Source organism: Panthera uncia, chromosome D4 (genome assembly GCF_023721935.1).
Source record: "Panthera uncia isolate 11264 chromosome D4, Puncia_PCG_1.0, whole genome shotgun sequence".
Classification (NCBI taxonomy): Eukaryota; Metazoa; Chordata; class Mammalia; order Carnivora; family Felidae; genus Panthera; species Panthera uncia.
This window is the reverse complement of record NC_064807.1, coordinates 27,986,642-28,011,525: the sequence shown is the minus strand read 5'-3', so window position 1 is coordinate 28,011,525 and position 24,884 is coordinate 27,986,642. Positions and strand designations below refer to the sequence as shown.

The 24,884-nt window shown below is 41.1% G+C and overlaps 1 protein-coding gene and 1 non-coding gene across 9 annotated transcripts in view; both read right to left on the bottom strand.

Annotated features, from left to right (window-relative positions):
- The window catches only part of AOPEP (aminopeptidase O (putative)), a 340,428-nt gene that overhangs the window by 272,355 nt on the left and 43,189 nt on the right, over positions 1–24,884 (bottom strand). For all 8 annotated transcript variants that reach the window (XR_007458796.1, XR_007458785.1, XM_049634244.1 and 5 more), the window contains exon 3: positions 18,447–18,613. Coding sequence is in view for 6 of the 8 variants with exons in the window: in XM_049634244.1 (XP_049490201.1) it covers positions 18,447–18,613 (167 nt within the window). In the remaining 2 variants the exon portion in view is untranslated. The remainder of the gene's footprint in view (positions 1–18,446; positions 18,614–24,884) is intronic.
- LOC125928292 (U6 spliceosomal RNA) lies at positions 19,824–19,930 on the bottom strand. The gene has a single exon (XR_007459619.1). It is a non-coding gene; the product is annotated as a U6 spliceosomal RNA (small nuclear RNA).

Here is a 24,884-nt window from a genome sequence, read left to right as displayed (position 1 = left end):
AAGTAAATATATTTTTTTTAACGTTTATTTATTTTTGAGACAGAGAGAGACAGAGCATGAACAGGGAGGGGCAGAGAGAGAGGGAGACACAGAACCTGAAACGGGCTCCAGGCTCTGAGCTGTCAGCACAGAGCCCGACGTGGGGCTCGAACTCACAGACCGTGAGATCATGACCTGAGCCGAAGTTGGACACTTAACCAATTGAGCCACCCAGGCGCCCCTTTGTCATTCTTGTTAAAAGTTTTAGAGGGCCATACACTCATGGAGTGGCCTGTGATTGTCCAATATGATCAGTGAGTGGATAAGATGTCAAATTCAGAGTCAAATAGTTAACATGCCCACATTGGCCAGCAGACCTAACATGACATTTTTCAAAGTGTTTTTTTTACCTGTAAAAATCAATAATAAAGGTTAGATTTCGATCTCCCTATGCTTGTCTTCTCTGTCTCTCAACTCATTTGAAACTCCAAAAGCTAGAGGGGTCATTATTTATTATCCCCTGAAACTACCAACTTAGATCCAAAGAAACAAAATTTTAGGGGCACCTGGTTGACTCAGTCAGTGGAGCACAGAACTCTTGATCTTGGGGTTGTAAGTTCAAGCCCCACGTTGGGTGTAAAGATTACTTAAATCTTTAAGTAATCTCTCTCTCTGTCCCTCCCCTGCTCGTGCTCTGTCTCTGTCTCGGAAATAAATAAACATTAAAAAAATAATAATAAAATCTTTTTTTTTATGTTTGTTTATTTTTGAGAGAGAGAGAGGGAGACACAGAATCTGAAGCAGGCTCCAGGCTCTGAGCTGTCAGCACAGAGCCCGATGAGGGGCTCAAACCATGAACCGTGAGATTCATGACCTAAGCCAAAGTCAGATGCTTAACCGACTGAGTCACCCAAGGCACCCCAAAATAAAATAAAATCTTAAGAAAAAAATTTAAATAGAAAACAAAGGCTTAAACATAAAGAAAAACTATGATATCAAGTTTGAATAAGTATGATAGGACATGAAGTTTGGAAGTCACTGGAGGAGATATTTGATGAAAGAATATAGAAGGGCACACTCAGAACTACTGGAAACCCATCACAGAGGCAGCCATGCTCCCAAACCTGTTTGTAAGTTCATTCTGCTTCTGGAGTCAGAACGGCCACTCTAAGAAGCTGAAGGCACACTCCTCTTTAAAGAGACAACCAAATCCAGTGATGTTGGAGCCAATCCGGTGATGTGTGTAGCTTCTACTCAGCTTGAAAGAAAGCCACAGCTTTAAAGAGAACAGCTGCTCTGATCCCCAGCCAGTAAGAAGAGGGTAGAGACAGTCACAGCAGACCTAATAACAGCATGACATGGACTCAGCAGGACACGCTGCACCGAGCCCACCTCCCTCGTTTTTCTACCTTCCCTTAACTACCTCATTCCCTGCAACCTGATGCCGCCCCATGGTTTTTCCATGAAGACCTTCAGTTTGGACTGAACACGATGAGAGGTTGAGGGGAGGCTGGAGATGAAAGAAGAGGAAAGGAGTTGTGGGTGAGGAACTAAATCTTTGGAACAGCCTCGGTTTAAAAGAAAAATCTTGACTAACAAAATTCTCTTAATCAAAGGGCTGTGGTCTGGTCATGCTTTCTGTGATGTACACTTTGCAGTGTTTACCGTGGGCCATTGAATTTTCCTTTTAAAAACTTCAGACACTGGGCATTCGATAAATAGCAATGGTGAGGCTTTCAGGTAAAAATGGAAGACTGAACACATGAAGCTACTTTTGCTTCCTCCCAAAGCCCAATTAAAGGACAGTAAAAGGATTTTTTTTTTAAGATTTTTAAAATTTTTAAGTAATCTCTACACCCAACATGGGGCTCGAACTCACAATGTCAAGATCAAGAGTCGCACACTCCAATGACTGAGCCAGACAGGCACCCCGTAAAAGGATTTAAAAAAAAAATCCATACACCAAGAAGAACAGGGAGAATAAAATAGGAGACAGGAGCTGCAAAATACTGGAAGCTACCATGCGGATGGAGGCAGGGCTAATGACGCAGCCGATCTGAATCCTGAGTTGGCAATGGAGAAAGACAAGAGCCACCTCATTTTATCCTCTAGAAACCCCAGAAAGCTGGGGGTGGAAGAAGCACAAAACTAAGCAGGCCTGGCTGAATGACCATCTAAGAAGGGCTTAGATCCCCAGATGGACTCCCCTACTCCACACACCTGTGCTAGTTCCCCCCCCACACTGCCCCCCACAACACCCCAGCAAATAACTGGAGATTTGTTTTCTATAGAGAGTAAGAGAGAAGGCCTCTAGACTGGGGGCGGCTGTGGGTGGGGGTGGGGAAGAAGGGAGGAAACCGGCACAGTTGAAGGCAAATGAATGGGATTAGATGAACATACACATATCAGATGCTGAGACCACCAGCCAGCTTCTCATTTGGTTCCCAGAGTGCAGGCAATCAGTCTTTTACCCTCCAGGCAGAGGAATGAAAAAGCTGAACAGCCCAAGAGAAGGCAACTAAGGAGACTTAAGTTGGAGGTGTCCTATGATCAGCCTATGGTGAAGCTAGCTCACAGCTGAGAAGCCCTACGTGGGCACAGAGCTTCCGGTCAGTATTTTAGTCCCTACTCCTGAATGCCTACAGACAAATCAAGCACCTCCAGGACATCTAGAAAGCCTCTGACGTGAAACAGAGATGAAAACAAGCAACTTGAAGGTCAGTGGTCTTGTGAGGAGAAGAAAACTTCAAAGAACACCAAACATATACCCACTAAGTATACACTGCTAAGTATTGCAGTGCTGAAATAAGAAGAGTATAATATAAAAAAGGAGCATTCCAAAGTAAAGAGAATTAAAACCACGATAGAAGAAAAGAAAAATTCAATAAAGGTGTGAGATGGAATGGAAAGCTGAGGAAATCTCCCAAAAAGTAGCGAAAGAAGAAAAAAAAAAAAAAAAAGAGGGAAAAATAGAAACCAGTTCCGTAGGCCCAATATCCAAGTAATAGAAGCTCCAGAAAAAGACAACAGAGAAAAGAGAAAGGGAAAAAAAATCATCAGTTAAAAAATTTGAGAAGATTTCCTCAAATTTAAGGGGCCATGAGTTTCCAGATTGAAAGGGCACATAACCCAGGACACTAGATACAAATCAATCCACATCAAGATACATCATTTTGAAATTTAGAACCCTAGGGACAAAGACAAGATTCCACAAGCTTCCAAAAAGAAGGAAAAAAAATCAACATATAATAAGGACATTTTCAGACATGCAGTTTCACAAAAAATTCACCTCCCACGTATCCTATTCTCTGGAAGCTACTTAAGTATGTAAAATATGCTTCACAAAGATATAGTAAACCAAGAGGAAGGCAGACAAGCCAATACAAGAGAGAAGCACAGGGAATCTGTAGACTAATGGAGAAGGGTGATCCCAGGCGCCAACTATGCGCCCAGCAGAGAGGGTAACCCAGCTCTTCAGCAGATTCCAGGACCCTGGGAAAGACTGCTTCAGGAGGAAATTGATAGGCAACTTGATGTATTCGAGCACCTTAGAAGATTGAAACAACTTTCAACACCTCTGGGGTTGGTAAATACTAAGCAAATAGGAAAAACAAACAATAAAACAATGATTAACGCCATGAAAAACTAACATGTTGTACAGAAACAATAACATAATCAAAGCTGTACAAGACTCAGCTTCTAAGAACATAGATATAATGATGTGAAGAACATTGATCTAATCAAGGTTATGAAATTTATTACATCGGGACGACGGGATTTGGGGAAGGGGGTATGTGTGTTACGAGGGCATGGAGAGAGCTAAATCCTCACCTGCCAGAGTGGGAAGATCAACCCTGAACAGTCCTGCATCTTACTGAACAACATGGACATATATATCAGATAATCAGCTAAAAGATGTGAAAGGGGTTACTTCTGAAACAGAAGAAATACAGTAGAGGTATTTTGGGGAGGAGTATAATAAACCCAATAGAACTATTTCACTCTTTGAATATGTGCCTTTTTAGTATAAAAAAATAAAAATAATCAGTCAACTAATGAAAAAAGAACAATATTTTTGGTCCTAAGGTTATACTGAAATGATAACATACAACTCAGAAGTAAGAGGCAATTTAGAGATAAGGAAGAGGTACTAACCTATTAGAAAGTCCTTCTAAGAATAAAGCACTGGCAATGACTCTTTGGATATGACATGAAAAGCATAAGCAACAAAAGCAAAACTAGACAAGCAGGACTACATCAAACTAAAAAGCTTCTGCACAGAAAAAAAAAATAAAACAACCCACGAAAATCATCAACAAAATCAAAGGGCAACCTACAGAATGGGAGAAAATATTTGCAAACCACCTATCTGATAAGGAATTAATATCCAAAACATATAAGGAACTCCTACAAATCAACAGCAAAAAATACGATTAAAAATGAGTAAAGAACCTGGATAGACATTTTTCCAAAGATATTCAAATCACCAACAGGTACATGAAACCACGCTCAACATCACTAGTCATCAGGGAAATGCAAATCGAAACAACAGTGAGAGATCACCTCCCACCTGCCAGAATGGCTACTATCAAAAAGTCAAGAAACAACAAGTTTTGGTGAGAATGTGGAACAGAGAAAGGGGCCTGTTGTGCACTGTTACTGGGAGTGTAAATTGGTGCAGCCCTGTGGAAAAGAGTATAGAGGTTCCTCAAAAAAATTAAAAATAAAACTAACATACGATCCAGCACTTCCTCTTCTGGGTTTGTGCCTGAAGAAAATGAAATCACTATCTCAAAGAGATTTCTACACTCCTATGTTCATTGCAATGTTCTTTACAAAGGCCAAGGCATGGAAACAACCTAAGTGTCCATCGACACATGAATGGATAAAGAAAGTGAAGTATACGCGCACAACGGAATACTACTTGCCATAAAAAAAGAAGGAAATCCCGCCATTTTGACAACATGGGTGGACCTTGGAGGCATTATCCTAAGTAAAACACATCAGACAGAGAAAGACAAATACTGAATGACCTCACATATTTGTGGAATCTAAAAAAATCATCAAACTCACAGAGACAGATTATAAATTGGTGGCTGCCAGGGGTTGGGGGGCAGGGGAGGTGGCAGAGAAATGGGTGAAGGTGGTCAAAGGAAACAAACTTCCAGTTACAAGATAAATAAGTTCACAGGGTGTAATGTACAGCAAGGTGACTACAGTTAACAATCCTGTATTGTATATGTGAAAGTTGATCAGAGAGTGGATCTTAAAAGTTCTTAAAACAAAAAAAATGTAATTACATGGGGTGATGGATGTGTTAACTAACATTATTGTGGTAATCATTTTGCAGTATATACAGATATCAAATCATGACGTTGTACACCGTAAGCAATGTTATATGTCAATTATATCTCAGTAAAGCTGAGAGGGAAAAGAGAGGAAACCGTGTACACAACAGGCTTTCTCCCTACGCTCTGCATTGAAGTTTTGATCTGATGTTTACTGTCTCTTTGGTTCTTGTACCATACAACTGGCACATGGGCAAGAGGAGGCTTCTGGAAACAGCAAGAACTAGAACTGCTTTCCAGAGAGAACAGTGCTAATGGAATAAGTGGTTTCTGCTAGATGCTATGCAAGGTCACAGAGAGGGCCCAATCACATCCTGTCCCAGGGCCTTTACTGGAATGTCTGTATCCTAGAGATGATGTGGGGAGGGCACTGGAAGCCATAAAGAGATGTGGCAGGGAAGAGGGAGAGATCAATGTGTTTGTTTTATTTTATTTTATTTTTTTCGGGCAGAAACCTTAAACGACCTGAAGTTTGGGAGTGAGATAGCAAAAGTGATAGCAGAACCTCAGTCAAGCCCAGCAAAAATATATCCAAACTGCCACTGCTCCCTTGTAGTCTTCTCTGAAGTTAAACAATGGAAAGAAAGGATTTGGGGGGCAGGGGCAGGATGTATTGAAAATATCACTCAAACCCGTATCTTAAATGTTCAAGATGATTTTCTTCTATATGATCCTCAGGATTTTTCATTTTTTAAGATTCTTAAAGTTCCTTTACTTAGTGGAGGTCATTTAGAATAAACTGTTTCATATTTCGAGCCTTAACAGCAAAAAAGTTTCTCTAGGCTACCAAGTGATGGTTAAACAGGGGCGGATCAATGCGCTGGGCCAAATAAAAACTGGCTAGAAACGCGTTTCCCAAAGACCCTTGTTGGACCCTTCACAGAGGCTCCCCAAAGCTGTCCAGCCCTGGGCTTCTTGCCCAACCCTGGGTGAATGTTGGAGCGACTGCTGTGACAACTGAACGCTTTCAGTTCTCTGGGGGAGGTTTTTACTAGTTTCTTACTATGAGGGCATGTCTGGTAGAAAAGTCTCATTGGGGTTGTCTGTTAATGGATTATTCCACTGAGCCCAATCTTGTATGAAGACTGCCCACTGCCACAGGGAGCTAGCTGCTCAAGGAATACCTGATCTCATCTTCGAACCCAACGGCAAAAAATGCAAGTAACAAGGTGGAAATACTGCCCCAGAAAGCAGAGCATGCATTCCAAAGACAAAGAGAAATAATTTCTGGATTATCTATTGTTTGGGATAAGCCTACCTTGCAAAGAGAATTGATGAGAGCTTATTTCTTCTGAATATGTCCATTGATTAAGTTCCAGCTCTGGAATCTGACTGCTGGGGTCCAACTCCCTGAGCCACACTTACCAGTTTGGGCACATTGCTTAATCTCTCTATGCATCAGTTTCCTCATCTATAACAAGGGAATAATCATAGTATCTGCCTCATAGGATTATGTGAGGATTAAATTAGATAATATATATAGAAATCACTCGACATAGTAATTGGCACATAATAAGTGTTGAAGAAATGTTAACTGCTGTTGTCTTTACAACTACCTCCCCCTGTTGCTTGGGCTGACTGTCTGGAGACAGAGACAAAGAATGTTGAAGGTATGGCTGCCACATGTGCACCAAAGCCTGTGGCCTGATGAGGCCCACATATGGGGGTTTAAGGTTGAATGGCATTAAAACGCAGTGCACACAAAGCGATCCATTTAAAGGAGAATGACAGCCCAAAGGGGGCATCCTGTATGACTTCATATAGAATGGGCCATTTGGAGACTATTTAAATGGTGTTTACTTTAAATGAGCCATCCTCGATGAAACAGACAGTGAATGCCTTCATTTTCCTTTTTGATTCAATCCACTTGCCCTAGACTCCCTTGCTACACCAGCTGCAAAACAAAGAGAACACGCTGTACTTGAATTAACCCAGAGTTTTTCCTCTGCAAAGGCCAGAAGCCCATCACACCACTGGATGATTTCACGGCCAGGCCGGATTCATTAGCAAGACTAACAGGGAGGGGGGAGGTAGGAAGGGGTCCAGAGGAAGTGGCACTCCCTAACCAAGCAGGCTTGAGCAGCCACCCATCTTGCCTCCCTTCTGGGCCTCCTCAGAAAGCTCCTGAATACCCCTTCACCACCTCCTCAAACTGGAACTTACTAAGGGTGGAAAATTCTTATACTCCGATGGTCTCACGAGTAAGACAGATACATCATATCAAGTATTGTTCTTATGATCACAATAGCAGCTGCTATAAGATCCAAATAGACCTGTTCATGTCCAGAACGGAATTGAAATTTTCTTTGAAGATGATTGTATTTTTTGTAGGTATGATAAGGATTTGAAATAGGTCACTTTTTAAATCATAAGAGGCAGTTCAAAGTTTAGTTTTAAAAATTCTTATAACTGGAGTGTTAAAACAATTCCCTTAATTATTTTCTTATTTATCACATTTTAAGACACCGTCCTATGAATAGTTTTAAAGGTTCAGTCTTCCTCCATCGGAAGAGGAAAGAGGAAAAAGGAAGAATTTGATGGAATCAGCCCATGGAAGCAGAAAGAACTTTTTTACACTAAGCCTGTAAAAAACCTTGCTCATTATTTGGGAAGATCACTTTTATAAAAAGAAAACCAGAAGAAAATTAAGATACTGTAGTCATTTTGACACATCAATTATGCCCACGAATAGTAAATTAAATACAAAATATATGGAAAGTCATTATCCTATTCTTAGGGGAGTCTTGGAAATACAAAACACACTGTAAAAATACAGCCACCCCATCCACAACCACCCTGCTTCTAGAGGCAAAGGCAGATAATTTATCTTTGCAAAGTTAAACATCTCACAGAATTTTTTTGTTATTTAAGGAGTTATTGTTTTCCCTGAAAATTAAAACAGGCACTTAAATTCTTCCTATTAAAAGCTCTCACTTTATCTTTTAAACCCTTCCACTGTAGGTTAGACAAATAACATGAAGCATTTGGAAACATCAGATTGATACATGCTTTTACTTAACATATCGGGTTTCTTTCCTCAATTCTTCTGTAGCCCCTGCTTGTTTCCTACCTCACGACTGATTTTTTTTTCTCCAGCCCCTCTTCTTAATTTCAGAATTTCCTGCCCAAATTATTCCATGTATCAAGCTATTTTATGATTTTGCAGTATCTTTGTATTACAAATTAAAGGTGTATAGGAACACGTGTATAAAGGAAAATGTGTATTTTTAAGTGTAAGAGATAGTCACACCATACACAATGCGCAGGTTATATATGTGTTGTGTTTTTTTTTTTTTAATAATCACAGATAAATAAAAAGGAGGGAAAGGTCCCGGTTTGGGTTGCTCTTCCTCTCTTGGCTTGCCTGTCCAGTGCTTGGGTCTTTCAGCAAACCCCAGCCCTTTCTCTTTCAGTACTTTTGAGCTGCTGAGTCTACACGTTCTGGTTTTATGAGCTAGTGCCACCCTCTTGAATACCCATGGCGTGACTGTCTTTCGTTAGTTCTTCTCTGCTGTTGCTCAAGGGCGGGAACTGGCACCAGAACAAAGGAGACAGTAAGAATGCCCTGGGCTGGTATGCACCGGCACTGCCTAACCAGGGCCAAGTGCCAGGTCATGCCACCACTTCTCAGGCACTGATGCCACCCAGCAGGGCTTCGGGTTTCCTTCCCCGCAACATGGTACTGCCTGCGGCACAGGACTCCCCGAAGAGAATGACCTTCAAGATCATTCTTATGAACCAGGTAAAAGAGCGCCACCTACTGAACTGAGAACACAAGTACCTCCATTGGTTTTGAGGTTTTCCCTCGCGGTTAACGAATACCTAAAGGAATACATCGCATTTCACCAGGCTTGTTATTCCACATCTCACCTACCATTCTGACCTGTGACACAGATTACCCAGTTCCCCTTAAACTTAAGTACAAAATGGGTCAGCAAACCAGGCACCAAATCATACTGCTGCAGATGGTCACAGGTACACTTGAGAACTTTATTCACATGAGAAAATTCATGAAGGTCAAGCCTAAGACAAAAATCCATAGCAAAAAGAATTGGTCCATGCCTGTTGTAATCATCATTAGCCAAAAGACATCATGATGACTTCCCGTATGCCAAATATGGTAAGTACAGCACTAGGAGGGCAAGCAAGAGCCAGTCAGAAGCAAGTCACAATGAAAAGAATGAATGGACAAAGATTTAGAAAGTGCTGAGACATGATGTGAGGCCTTAAAGTGAGGGATGTAACGGAGCACAACACTGTCTCGATCACCAGGAGCTTTCTAAAGAGAAAAAGGTGAATGCATTCACTCTGTACTCCTATCCTTTGAAACATATGTATGTGTGCTAGCTCAGAATACAGTTTCCTCAGTTCTAGAAACAAGGAGCTTTCTCTACGTTGCATTCTCTCTTTGTGGTGAAAACTCTTAATCATAACCATTCCTAAACGTCTTTTACTTTATCATTTCCTTATACGTAATTCCTGGTTGCATACTGTGGGAGCAGTCTAAGTAGTATTGCTCATTTTGAGCCATCAAGAGGAAAGAAAGTTGGCTTTCAATTGCACACAGGAGGGTCTGGACCCTGAAATCCTGGCTTTTTCCTGGAATTTCCCCACACAAAGTCAAGAGAGAGAATGTCAGAGACTTAGTCTATTGGGCAGGCCAGAGTAGCATTTTGCCCAGGATGAAGTAATGTCTACAGTTTCTTACTTTTGCACAGAAAAATGAAATCAGATACTATGCGAGGGCACATAGAGTTTTTAACACCTTTCTCTTGTTCATATGCTTCTTCTCCTACTTTTGTAAGCAGCTTAGGTTAGTTTTATTCATTTACATCAGGCTTTCCATGAAAAATAAGTGGAATGTTTTATTTATCTAGGAAGTAGGAATACACTAAATTAGACTCTACAAAAATAAAACTAAATTAGACTCTACAAAAATAAAATAAAACTAAACTAAACAAAAGAACTGCAGAACAGGGAAAAATAAGAATGTTGTGCCGTTCTTTTTTCTTTTATTATCTATTGAGCCTAGGAAAAAAGGCATAAACTCTAAACAGAAGCATAAGTACAGAAATGACCCCGAAATCTTTTTTGTTACTATTCAGTAGTGCTTTTAAATGCTCCTTCCATGAACTTCTATCTGATAATACAGAACACATTTTTTAAAGCAAGTACTGAGCACCTATTACATACAAAGCACTTTTGGGGGGCAATGGGTCTCTGTGCATAATAGTTGAGCTACATTTTGGCAGGCAACAGAGGCCAACCGTAACATACAAGCTAACATTTCTATCTGCCCAAATGAAATTATGCTGGGGAAGTTAAATAATAAAGGGGCCAAACCAGCCAATCTAAATCGATAGCTTTGAGGTAGCCTTCTTGAAAAAAGGCTAGTGAGGGGCGCCTGGGTGGCTCAGTGGGTTGGGCGTCCGACTTCGGCTCAGGTCATGATCTCGCGATCCGTGAGTTCGAGCCCCGCGTCGGGCTCTGTGCTGACAGCTCAGAGCCTGGAGCCTGTTTCGGATTCTGTGTCTCCCCCTCTCTCTCTGCCCCTCCCCTGTTCATGCTCTGTCTCTCTCTGTCTCAAAAATAAATAAACGTTAAAAAAAAAAAAAAAGGCTAGTGACTTCTGAGCTAATAAAATTCTTATGATGGTCATCATGCTGCAATCTAAACCATTAGCCTTCTTTTTGTAAAGAGCGAAGAGGAATGATTTCCCTCCTGTAGCAAGGGCTCAGAGGTCCATCTTCTGATGTCTGTCCCCTGCCCAAAGGCTGCTGTCATTTCTGTTGCTGTTATCTGCCTTATTACATTATGCTGCTCCCAGGTGCTTTGCTTCTTTCGAGAAATCAGCTGGTGCCTGCCAAATGTGCTAATCACGCTGATGCGTCACTGTGATGGCAACTGTGACTTGGGGGCCCAGTTTTCCGCTCATGTTTTTGAGGGGAGCTCATCGTTTTAAAGGGCATTGTGCACAACAGAGTGGAGGACCTAGGAGACCACTCTACAATCTAGAAAACATAACTTAGAAAGGAAGTAGTATCATCTTGTAGCCACATACCCTTTTTCTCTAGGGAGCGCACAGAAATTTGGAGGCATTATTCCATCCTCAAGATAGCCATTTTGGAACTAGCAAAGAGCTTTGCTAGTACTCTTTTCCGGTTGTCCTTTGGAAAACCTCAGCTGTGGTCTGTAGGGGAACTGCAGTATTAGGTATTAGTATGAGTATTTTTCCTTGTCTCACTCAATCCTTTCTCAGTTTGAATTGGTAAAGTCTACTCCATGATATCACGTAAGTGTAAGTGGTATGAACATAAGCAAATCCCAGTAGGCATCTCCTTTATTACAACTCTGCCCTGAACTGGTTAATTCTGAAAAAAAGATTCTCAGATATATTCCTGCAGGCATGAAAAATTTCCATGAAAATTTTAAAATCAATTCTTGTTCTAATTTTGATAATCTTCAAATAGACAATTATAGACAGATACGAAAGGGGTCAGAAGGCTTTTTTTCTGTAATAAGCTAGTTAATAAACATTTTAGGCTTTGCAGGCCATACAATCTTTATCACAATAGTTCAGCTCTGCCACTGTAGCACGAAAGCAGCCATAGGCGATGGCCATGTTTCAGTAAAACTTTATTTACAAAAACAGGTAGCAGGCCAGATTTGGCAAGCAGGCTGGATCATCCAGATATAACTGAGTACTGGTAAACAATTTCACAGTTTACATCTGCATTAGTGTATATGATTGCACAGGGACATGCAAAACTGCTTTAATTATTGAAAGATAACAAGAAAAGAACATATGGATGATGTTTTTGGTGAATAAGGACTAGATGACATAATAGTATGCTGTGTAAACAAAAGCTTTACAACACGTGGAAGAAAAGCAGTGGAGGACAAGATCCTTGTGTGGCTCAGGGTAGAAGACGCACAATAATCTCAACAGAACCTTCATGGAGCTGTCCACACTACAGTTATAGTGAGGGGCAATTTCATTTCAGCGAAATAATCTTTTCATTAAATTAAGTTGCTAATTTGAATTTTATTGATTTAATAGTTTGGTCTATGTTTAGTTTATATTTGATTTTGGCTTTATAGATGTGTAAGAGTTATTACATAATAATAACATATATAACAAATATTATCGAAATATATAATAATAAATATACTGACCATATCACATATATCATAATATATCAATAATATATCCATAATGTAATATAACATATACTGTGTAAAAGTTTATACCCAGTCTTCCATTTATACTTTCTAAAATATCATTCTAAAACAAGAAATTTAAGTCAACTCCAGTGAATCGGGATTTTTTTTTCCCCTCTAAAAAGACAAATAATACTCAAGTTTGAGAAACACTGCCAAACACAGCCTTTATATCTGAACTGCAGAGCCAAATTATGAATGAGGAAGTATGTAGCCGTGGTGAAGTGGGAGGAGGGAGAGCCACACAGCATCTGAGGAAGTGTAGTTATCACAAGTAAACCACAATAGGCAGCCACAGAGGCTGGAGGAGTTCAGGTATCAGTGCCTGCTTGAGGCTGTGGCATTTCATATACTCAATCAATTCAGCATGTCACGGAACCACATAGGGAGGGTAGAAAAAGACCCTGTGTGAGCCCACCAGAAGTTCATTAGACAACTTGCAAGAAGGCACCAGAGCCTGGATAAAGGAGCGGTGTGCTTTGTAACCTCTCCTGTGATTAACAGAGAGAGGGTTTTAGGCAGCATATAAGTAGACAGTGAATGGAATGCAGGGAAATCCATAGACTTTATCCTGTCAGTACATAGCAGAGAGGAAAGCCATGAACACTATTAAAAAACAAAAAACAAAAAACCTCAAAATAAAGGTCAAAGAAAACATTGTTCTAAGGACTCAGAGGAAGAACAAGCCTTGGAAGTCAATTTACTAGACCCCAAACAAGTTCAGCAAACTGGCATTCCAATTATGATACGAGATATAACTTCTATTAAAAAAATAGTAAAAAACCACGCGAAGGCAACAGGCTGAGACAGTGTAACATAGTGAGATCAAAAGACAACAAAGTAATGAGATAAAAAAGATGAGGAAGGATTGCAAGAAACTGTTACAGAAACAACTTAATCTGTAATGGAATTACTACAGAACAAAACGTCTCTAAGAAAAATCAGTGTTATATTATAGACTACTAGTAAAAAATGAAAAGGCAAGCCATACAGACTGGAAGAGTGTATTTGCAATACATACATTGGACAGAAGGTTTGTATCTAGAGTATATAAAGTATTGTTACAATCTAATAATAAAAACAACCAAAAACCCACATTTAATAAATGAGTGAGTTGAAGAGATGTTTTTTTAAAGGAAGATATAGGAATGTACAATAAGCACATGAAAAGTTGCTCACCATCATTAGCCGTCAGAGAAATGTGAATTAAAGCCACAAGGAGAAGTTTTTTACCACCAGCTGGAGGGCTAAAATTAAAAGGACTGACAACACCACGTGTTCTGCTGGTGGAACAGAAAATGACTCCATCACTTTGGAACTAGTCTGGCAGATACTTACAGAGTTAAAATATACATATATGATCCCACAATTCCACTCCACGATTACTCAGAAATAAAAACCTATATCTGCAAAAAGACTTATAATTGAATGTCCACAGCATATGCTCTGTGATGGTCAAAAACAATTCAAATGTCTCTCACCAGGTGGGCAGATAAAACAAAAAACAAACAAACAAAAACCCGTGCAGTTCATTCATATAATGGGTGACTACTCATCAATTATCTTATTTAAAAAAACAAAAATGTTCTAAGCAAAGTCTACTCCCGACACGGGGCTCAAACTCACAACCTTGAGATTAGAGATATGCTCCACCGACTGAGCCAGCCAAGGCCCCCCCCGCCACCAATTTCCGTAAAAGAGTAAAATATTGGGGCGCCTGGGTGGCTCAGTCAGTTGAGCGTCAGACTTCAGCTCAGGTCATGATCTCACGGTTCATGAGTTCAAGCCCCGTGTCAGGCTCTGTGCTGACAGCTCAGGGCCTGGAGCCTGCTTCGGATTCTTTGTCTCCCTCTCTCTCTGCTCCTCCCCTGCTCACACTCTGTCTCTCTCTCAAAAATAAAGATTAAAAAAAAATTTAATAAAAAAAATAATAAAAAAGTAAACTATTGACACCAACAACAATATGGATGCAACTCACAAACATGCAGAGCAAAAGCAGCCCAACATGAAAGAATAAGTCCATTTATGTGAATCCACAGGATAGGCAGAGATATGGAAATCAGAGCAGTGGGAGACTGGTGTGCGGCTGGGGAGAAATGACTTAAGGAGAGATGGCAAAGGCACGGGGAATTACCAGGGGAACAGAAAGAGTCTATGTCTTCATAGGCGGGCTGATTAATTACACAGAGATATGTATTTGTCACACCTCATGAACAAGGCTTAAATGAACAAGGTATAATACAAAAACAAAATATAAAGATAATATCAGTCCCAAACCACAAACTGTATTAATTAAAACTGGGGAATGTGGATGAGGGAAGAGGAGAGAAGTAAATGCTCATTAAATTTATTATTTGATAAAGAGTGAAGTCAAGAGCTATCAGTTAACTAAATTGTGAAACATCCATTTACAGAATACTCTGTAGTCATAAAAATAATGAGGAAGTTCTTTATTATGTTCAGATATAAGATTAGCTATAAGACACATTTATTCTAGAGGAGGAAGCATAATACAAAAAGGTGTATAGCATGTTATGATTTGTGCAACAAAAAAGGAGAAACTATACCATCCACAAAAAAAATTGGTCACCTTGATTGCCTTGGGGGACAATTACTGGGTAGGTGGAAATTAGGAGCAAAAAAGGTAACTTTATTGCAATTTTCTTGTCCTTTGTTCATTTGCTTAAAAAATTTTCTAATTTTTTTAACATTTATTTTTGAGAGAGAGAGAGAGAGAGCAACAGAGTGTGAGTGGGGGAGGGGCAGAGAGAGGAGGAGACATGGAATCTGAAGCAGGCTCCAGGCTCTGAACTGTCAGCACAGAGCCTGACGTGGGGCTCAAACTCACAAACTGTGAGATCCTAACCTGAGCCAAAGTAGGACACTTAACCAAAGGAGCCACCCAGGCACCCCGGTCCTTTGTTCATTTCCAAATGAGCCACGTAAATGTGACCAATTTTTAAAAGTAAAAATTTACTTACTATTTTTTAAATTAAAATTATAATTATTTTTATTATTATTTTTGAGAGAGAGAGAATGTGAGCTGGGAGGGGGCAGAGAAAGAGGGGGACAGAGGATCAGAAGCGGGCTCTGTGCTCTCTGCACACAAACCGTGAGATTGTGACCTGAGCCAAAGTCAGATGCTCAACCGACTGAACCCCCCAGTTGCCTCACAAATAAAATTTTTAAATATATTGCTTGTTTTGTTTGGCTTTGACCTTGGGAATCAAGTAAACAGTCACTGAACCCTCCAGTACATGCATAAAACTAGTTTCTGACACAGGAGATCTCACAAATCAAAAGATAACACTTGCCATGATGAGCACTGAGTACTGCAGAGAATTGTTGAATCGCTAGATTTTACACCTGAAACCAATATAACACTGTATGTTAACTATACTGGAGTTAAAATAAAAAACTTAAAAAAAGGAGAGGGGTGAGCCTGAGTGGCTCAGTCCGTTGAGCGTCCAACTTTGGCTCAGGTCATGATCTCATGGTTCCTGAGTTTGAGCCCCACGTGGGGCTCTGTGCTGACAGCTCAGAGCTTGGAGCCTGCCTCAGATTCTATGTCTGTCTGTCTGTCTGTCTGTCTCTCTGCTCCTCCCCCACTCTCCCTCTCAGTTTCTCTCTCTCTCTCTCACTCCCTCTCAAAAATAAAGATAATTTTTTTGTTTTAAAAAAGGAGATACTACAAGTCAGCAAAATCTAATAAATGATCTTGGAGCAACTGGTTTCCTATTTGGGGAAAAAAAAAAGTTTAGTTCTCATTTCATACAGCTGACCAGAATAAACTGCCAACAGATTAAATTACAAAAATTAAACTAAAATTTAAGTAAAAATATTAGAACAAAGCAGATGAATCTCAGAGCAACAAAAGACTTTCTAAGAGAAACTTGACAGATTTGACTACATAAAAATTAAAATCTCCTCTAGGTCAAAAACATTATATGAAATTAAAAGGCATATTATAAACTGGGAAAAATACTTCCACAAATATCATACGAGATTAATAATTTTATTTTATTTTATTCTTTTATATAGGAGATGAGCTTACAGATTTGTTTAATATAAGTTTTATGTGATGAGGGGGCCCCATAAGGAAACAAAGAGCCAAAGAAACCCTCAGCCAGTGTACTTTTCTGCTACGTTTGATGAAGAGTAGACAAGTCAGGAACAGCTAGATGGAAGAGACACATATGAGAAGGGACGTGGGAAGAGGCATGAAATATCCATGCCTTCTCTCTGCATCTTCACATTTACCAACTTGGAGGTTCCACTATCTTTATTTATTTATTTTTTTTATAATTTTTTTTTTTTAACGTTTATTTATTTTTGAGACAGAGAGAGACAGAGCATGAACGGGGGAGGGTCAGAGAGAGAGAGACACAGAATCTGAAATGGGCTCCAGGCTTGAGCTGTTAGCACAGAGCCCGATGCCGGGCTCGAACTCACGGACCGCGAGATCGTGACCTGAGCCGAAGTCGGCCGCTCAACCTACTGAGCCACCCAGGCGCCCCGAGTATCTTTATTTTTTAAAGACCCAATCAAATTAAAAGGTGAAACAAACTTTCGAAAAGCTTCACTAAGGCTTATTTATTAGAATAAAAATGGACAAAGGAAGTGAATAGTTAATGAAAATGGTTAAGAAACCCACAAGGACAGGTGCAACCTCACTGATAATCAAAACGGTCCAATTAAAGAGAGACTTTCTCTTGCCTGTCAGACAGGTGAAGCTCCAGGTTAACCTCAGAGCTAGATAGGTATGGAAATTGGTGCAACCTTTCTGGAAAATAACTTGAGATATGTACCAACAACCTTAAACACGTTCAAAACTTTTGACTCAACACACACTATCTCATTTTATACACACTATCTCCTCAGGAATTTAATGCAACTTTATTCGTAATAGGAAAAACACCCTGTAAATAATAAAAATGCCTGATACTGTGGAAACGTTAAATAAAATCTGATATATATACAACAAAATTATTATGCAGACATTAAAATCATATTTTTGAAAAATACTTAGTGGCCTGAAAAAATTCAAGATACAGTACAAGTGAAAAGAGTGGAATATAAAACTCTTACATGCTGCGACGACAATTTTGAAATGATAACACGTATTATACATACTGATTTCAAACACTGGGGGGAAATGCAGCAAAATGTTAGCAACCATTTTCTCTAAAGTTATTTTGTGTTACTTCTGCTTTTCTATAAGTGTTAAAGTTTCTATAATAAGTACATAGGAGGAGACACCATATTTTAAATGAAGAAATAATATATATTATAATTACAAAAGTTTTACCTGGCATCAACACACTCTGGATCTTAACTGAAAATGTTAGCTAGTGCAATAGGCACGTGACTCGCAGACAAAACGTTGATGCGTTAGCACTTGCCTTCCATCTTTCTTACACACCTTTGGTTCAGAACCGAATCGGCAAACAGTGTGTAGAACAGATGCCTTAGCAGGGCATCTCCAGTGGGTCAGCCAACAGGAGTTCGATTGCTCAGTGCAACAAATAACCTGGTACAGGCTCCATGACTGAACTCCAGACAACCCAACTGTAACAGTGTTTCTGTGACACATTTGCCTGCCCAAAAGTCTTCAGCTGAGACCACCCGCTTATGGCCCACAAACCACCAGGTGAAAGCAACTGCTAAAATAATCTAGGAATTGATAACTCTGGCATGAAGAGCCCCGCATGCTTTGTCCAGACTCTCAAGTGCCCCTCCCCATCCCCTGCTGTTTTCTCTGGCAAAATGTTTTTAGTAGGTTCATTCCAATCCAACTAATCAAGGAGCTCTTTAAAGTCGAGAAAAACATTGCGTACTGGATCCCTGGGTCCAGCATGTGCGCAATACAGAAAGAAGCACAGAACACATGTACGGTACCTTCCCGAAGCTGTGTTGGCTTGGCAGAATTTTCCCCACTCATTAAAACAACAAAAGATGCAGCTGCTCGAACTGTAGCTTGCCATGTTGACATGGCAACGGGTGGCTCCTGGCAGGGAAAAAGGGCCCTGTTGTTTATGGGAGATCCCATAGTATAAACACATGGCCTGCAGAAGAAAGACAAAGAAACAAAAGGGGAGAATCTTTAAATGAGTTGTCACTTTTCTCACCACCGCCATAGTGAAGGTTAAGTTGAGCTTTTAAAGAGAAAACATTTGAGGCTTTGTAGTTGACTGGTTTCAAAGCATTTTGAACTAAAACTGCCAAGGGCTGGCTATGTGAATAGCTGGGTAGTAACTTCTCCCAAATGAATTACTTAAATATGTAAAGAGAATTGTTTTTTGTTTTTTTTTTAAGGGAAGAATATATTTTTGGATATAGCTTTAAATACCATTCTGTCAATTTATTTTTTTTAAGTTTATCTATATATCTATTTTTGAGAGAGAGTACAAACAGAGAAGGGCCAGAGAGAGAGAGAGAGAGAGAGAATCCCAAGCAGGGAGCCCTACGTGGGGCTCGAACTCACAAACTGTGAGATCATGACCTGAGCTGAAACCAAGTGGGACGCTTAACCGAATGGGCCACCCAGGTGCCCCACTATTCTGCCAATTTAAAATTTATATTACCCATGCCCCTCCCCTTAGGCCCTTAATACCTTCAGAAGAAAACAAAAAGGTTTAGAGACATTCTTACAAACCTTTTGGAAAACATTCTGGAAAAGAAAGTATGTTTAGAGATCACTGAGATATTAATGTTTGGAAAAACAAGCTGGTGGTCTCAAATCCAGTTGCTGGCGGGCAGATATCCCCAATGTTGGAAACCACCATCTCAAATGGAACCCTTGTGGGAATCCTTGTGTGGAGGCCAAGAACAGGGGTTGGCATATAAACAGGACCGTAGGTCACAACAACCAAGCTTGTGATGGGAAGGCCAAGTGTAGAGTCATTACCAAAGCGAGTGGAGGAAACCAAATAGTATGACGTTAGGGCTCGTTCTGCAACAATTAAAAATTACAGACCCACCCATACCAAGAACGGTCCTTTCCATGATTAAATCAGAGGACAGAGATGGAAAAGATCCAGGAGATCAAAGAAATCCATTCTTTTGACACCAGAGTTGAAGGCACACGACTGACCCTCAGGAAAATGTCTTAAGAAAATGTCTCCACTTTTTTGCTTTTCAGGAATTATGACAAACATGATGTAGGGTTTTTTTTTTTTTTAATTTTATTTTTTACTTTTTAAAATTTGCATCCAAATTAGTTAGCATATAGTGAAACAATGATTTCAGGGGTAGATTCCTTGATGCCCCTTACCCAAAAATATGGAATGCTTCATGAATTTGCGTGTCATCCTTGCGCAGGGGCCATGCTAATCTTCTCTGTATCGTTCCAATTTTAGTATATGTGCTGCCGAAGTGAGCACAACATGATGTAGTTTTAATCAGCTTGATTTACAGAGTAAAGGAATAGAGCAGAGCACTAACTCTCTTGGGTAAACTGGTTTTCCTTTTTCATTAACATGATTATGACTCAACATTTATTGTGTTCCTATAATGTGAGGGAACACACAGAATGATGGTCCTACTCCATCATTCAGGGCCCAGTAAGGAAAGGACACACCAGTCTAGATCTTACCAAACATAAGTAATTTAACATAGGCAACTGGCTATACAAATAATAGAAGAGCTGAGAAGCCAGAGGAAAATGAGGCAACCCGGGAATTAGCTGAAGGGGTAAACAGCAGTGAGTCCTCAGGCTGAGGGAGCTGGTGTTACTGGGAATTACTGGGTTGCAGCTCAAGGGGTCATGTGGCAGAAGCCAGAGGCACAATGGGGACTGTCCAACGGGTGCTGGGACCAGGGGAGACTCAGTCACTGCTGGAGATGCCAAAGAAAGCAGGGAGGGAGGAAGAAATACCTTGTTTCTCACCAACTCCTGCTCTCAAATTTTCCACCAGTGCCCCAAACCGTGGGCCAAACCTAGTAGGAGGCAGAAGACAAGGCAGCCTGGGAAATGAGGTTCCTTGTCATTCAGAGGTCACAAGGAGGGCAGAAACTGGATGTCAGAGCAAACAGGCAGCTGCAGCCTCTCTGTCCAGGCAGTGTGCATGCCAGTGTGCTCGCAAGTCCAACACAGGGCAAGGAAAGATTAGAAATGGAGGAGCCTGTGGTCCTGGCCAACTTATCAAATGACTGTGAGAAAGTCCCTTGACCTCTCCGAGTCCCAAGTCAAACGGCGATGGAGGGGAGAGCCGACCTCTATTCTGGGCCATAAACTTATGATTCTGGTCCCAAGTTTATAAATCTAAGAACAAAGGTAAATTTTCATAGAAGGCCCAGAATCTCCCACCAACGAGTTCTGAACTCCCACCTTGGCCTCCTTGGACCCTTAGTCAGTTGACTTAATCTTGGTTAACCATCCAGCTTTAGACTGTTGAAGAACCTAATGAGGTTCTCCCAGCTTCCTCCCAGGTGGGGCTGGTAGTGGTGGGTGCATGGTGGGACAGTGCTGTAGCAGCTCAAGTAGCTCATGGGAGTTGGGGTTCAAGGTATGCCTACTTCTGAAAACTCTACTAACTGTTTTGCTTTTTCCCCCAAAGCCCATCTTATAGAAGGGTCTCAAGGAAGAAAGGTATCATCAGTGGAAATGGGGTGTATTCCCACCAGCCAAATGGCAGGTATAAACTCGTTTCCTCTGACAATGGTAGACATTGAGAATCAAGGCTTTCTTCCTCACTGAAGCAGAATGGATCCCACAACTTTTCTCAGTTCAAGAGCCCTAGGAAGCCACTTCCAATCTAAGTAGACATGTGGAGTTAAACCTATTTGTGATATTTACAAGGAAGTGACAGACCTTTGACTGGAGATCTCCTAAGACTTTCTCTGCCCAAGGGGCGCCTGGGTGGCTCAGTCAGTTGAGCGCCCAACTTCAGCTCAGGTCATGATCTCACAGTTTACGGGATCAAGCCCCGCATCAGGCTCTACGCCAACAGCACAGAGCCTGCTTGGGATTCTGTGTCTTCCTCTCTCTCTGCCCCTTCCCTGCTCTCTCTCTCTCTCTCAAAAATAAACATTAAACATTTTTTTTCTTTAATCTATGTGTTTTCTATTTTCTGTAGAGGCCACTTTTAGGCAACAGGCTTCAGTAATGGAATGGAGAGGAAGGCAAAAGGGCCCACAGCAACCACCTGGCTCATCAGGTGACAAACCTCAAAATATCCACAGGCCCCAACTGACTTATGAGCTACTTACAACCAGGCGCAGGTACGAAAAAAGGGGAAAATTCCTTATGTCCCCATATGTCCTCACCTTCCCCCTTAAAAACAGCCCCAACCACAGCCTCGATGCAGACAGTCTGTCCTTTGCTGTCCTCCCTTGGGCTCCCTTGCAGTGTATTCAGTAAACTTCTATCTCCCTTGCTCTGCCTTTGGTGAATTCTTTCACTGCCCATGCTGCCTGCCCCCACCCTATCAGGACGCCCCACATTTGGGGACCCCCCCCCCCGCACCATCTGATTAGGAGAAACACCACACTTTCCCCTTGGTCTCTAGAGCAGTAACTCTGAAAGTGTAGAAGCCCCATCCATAAATATAGCCACGTCTAATAGAAGACACCATTGCTTTCTTATTGGAATGTTTTCGCCAATAGGAAAATAATCACCAAAGAGGGAGGTCCTAGGCAAAATTTCTTGAAATCGCAGATTATCTTCGTGCTCTCAGCCTCCTCCTTTCTTGGCCTTTTCTTCTTTCTCAGTTGCAGCCTCTCTCCTTCCTTCCCAACATGCCCAAACCAAGCACCAGGGACTTTATAAGCAATGGCGCTTTGAGCTTTTACAACCTGGTATCCTTACGCATGTCACATGCCCTAGTGCAAATATCTAATACAATTTAAAGTTAAGTAACTATATTTTAACAGAGATGAAAACTTTAACCTCTGGATAAAACTCTAATGGTGGAATTTGGGGCATCCAACAAAAAGTGGAGAATAGGTGAATGTAGGGACTTCACTGAATCATGAAAATCTTACTCCCCACATAGTGATTCAAGAGTAAAGATGGCTCCCATCATGCACACCTACAAACAAGAACTACAGACAACTGATTTCCTGTCCCCCACCCCTGGTGCTCCAAGAGGGGAGGAAAATCTATGTGCATTTATAAACATGCTATGCAGCTATCTGGATGTGTAATCACAGAAATAAATGCAGCTGTGTTTATTCAACATGCACAGCCTTGCACCTCGGCCATGTTGCTAAAACGCTCATGGGACAGATGTGCAGGCGCCAGTCTCCAATGCTTAGAACTTCATTATTTCCAGACTGAAAAATTCCTTCTAGCACGCAAAGGAAAATTCTCCCACACCAGGGCTCATCCCACATGCCCTTGGATAGCCACCCAATGAAAGACTTCCTGGAGAGCTCAGTTAACTGCACAGGAGTTGTGGGAATGTGGAGGAAGACACTGAAAATCAGAAAAAGAACAGGGTAAAACAGCGTAAGAGCGGCCCCATGACTTGCTGCCATTAAAGAGCTTCTAAGTTGGGGGTGCCTGGGTGGCTCAGTTGGTTGGGCATCTGACTTTGCTCAGGTCATGATCTCACAGTTTGTGGGTTTGAGCCCCACGTCAGGCTCTGTGCTGACAGCTCGGAGCCCAGAGCCTCCTTCAGATTCTGTGTCTCCCTCTCTCTGCCCCTCCCCCTGCTCGTTGTCTGTCACTCTCTGTCTCTCAAAAATACATAAACGTTAAAAAATAAAATAAATAAATAAATAAATAAATAAAAGAGAACTTCTAAGTGGAGGAAGAACTTGCCAGAATGGCTACTACTTCAGTTTGACACGTTTGTGTTCGTGGAGTGGTCAAACAAGGGTGAGACACACTATGCTGCTATGGGCTGAATGTATCCCCTCAAATTCCTATGTTGAAATCCTAATGCCCAATGTGACTGATGGGATTATAAGGTGGGGCCTTTGGGAGGTGCTTAGGTCACATGAGGACAAGGATTGCATGAACGTGACGGATACCATTAGCTCCTAAGCCCCTTCCCCCATGCTAGAAATCAGCAGTCTGCAACCCAGAAGAGTGCCTTCATCAGAACCTGACCACACTGGCACCCTGATCTTGGACTCCCAGCCTCCAGAACAGTAGGAAATAAATTTGTGGCATCTTGTTATAGTAGCCCAATGGACTATGACCTATGCCTTCCAAGGTAAGAGGTCGGCAAACACTCCCATGCTTGCTCATTGTCTTAAGGAGCCACCTTATAGACAGAAGATAAACTTCTAGATAGAAAGAACACTTGAAGGGGATTGATTCAAGCCACATATTTTCTTTTTCTTCAGGTGATGATTATATGATTTGTCTTTTTGCAGTCAGTGTGAAAAGGGGGTTATTCTTATTTTAAATAACATTTCAAATTCCACCGCTTTCCATAAAATCACCTGTTTTCAGAGACTTGGTTCAGTGACTGGGGAGAGGGCTGCTTCAGGAGAAGCGGGCAGGAGGTGATGAGCTTGAAGCTGCCATGAGTATAGCTTGTTGGGGTGTTTTCCCATAATGAGATACTGATCTGGTCACTGGAGGCTAGGGGGCCGCAGATGTTAACAGTGCCGGTGGGTCGGATTCTTTCATAAACTTGCCAGGGTGACAAAGTCATCAGGCCTCTTTCAGTTCATTACCATCTCTTCCCTTTCCAGCACCTGATCTTTTGTAAGACTCCATGTTCTCCTTAAACCCAAGTTATAGGCAAGCAACCCTCTTGCTTTCTTGTGCCACAAAAACCAAGCACCGAACTACTAAAATAGGAAATGTCAACTATGACTCACTCTCTCCCCTCAACTCTCCACACACACCTTCCTCATTATATTCTCCTTCATGGCATAATTACTGAAACCAGGATCCATCAATCATACTGGACATGTGGCAGGTACAAGGAGAATGCTACTTTGACTCAGATTTTGTGTACAAAATGAACTGGACTGAATGGAAGTGGCTTTGAGTCAGAAACTCCCCACTTTTCAGCACAAGTGTTTTGGGTACAGAATAGGCAAGTTGTTTATAAAGGCAAAGACAGTATTTCTCATCTGGAAGTCTCATCTGGAGATCCTACAATGAAATCTCTTTTTAGCACATGAGAAAATTAAGCTCCAGGGAAGTAAAATGCCTTATCTGAAGTCAAACAGCTAATGGGCAGCACAGCTCGGACAAGGGACAAGTCCTCAGGTCTCCTGGCTCTCACTTTCCAGCTTCTTTCCAACATACTATGCTCTTTGGTATAGGTCATTGTGATTTGTTATTTTCTACTGATGTTTGGTTATTCAGGGTTTTTCTGTTTGGTTGGTTAGTCATTTGGGTTACTTTTGTAAATTAAGACAGTCCATCCT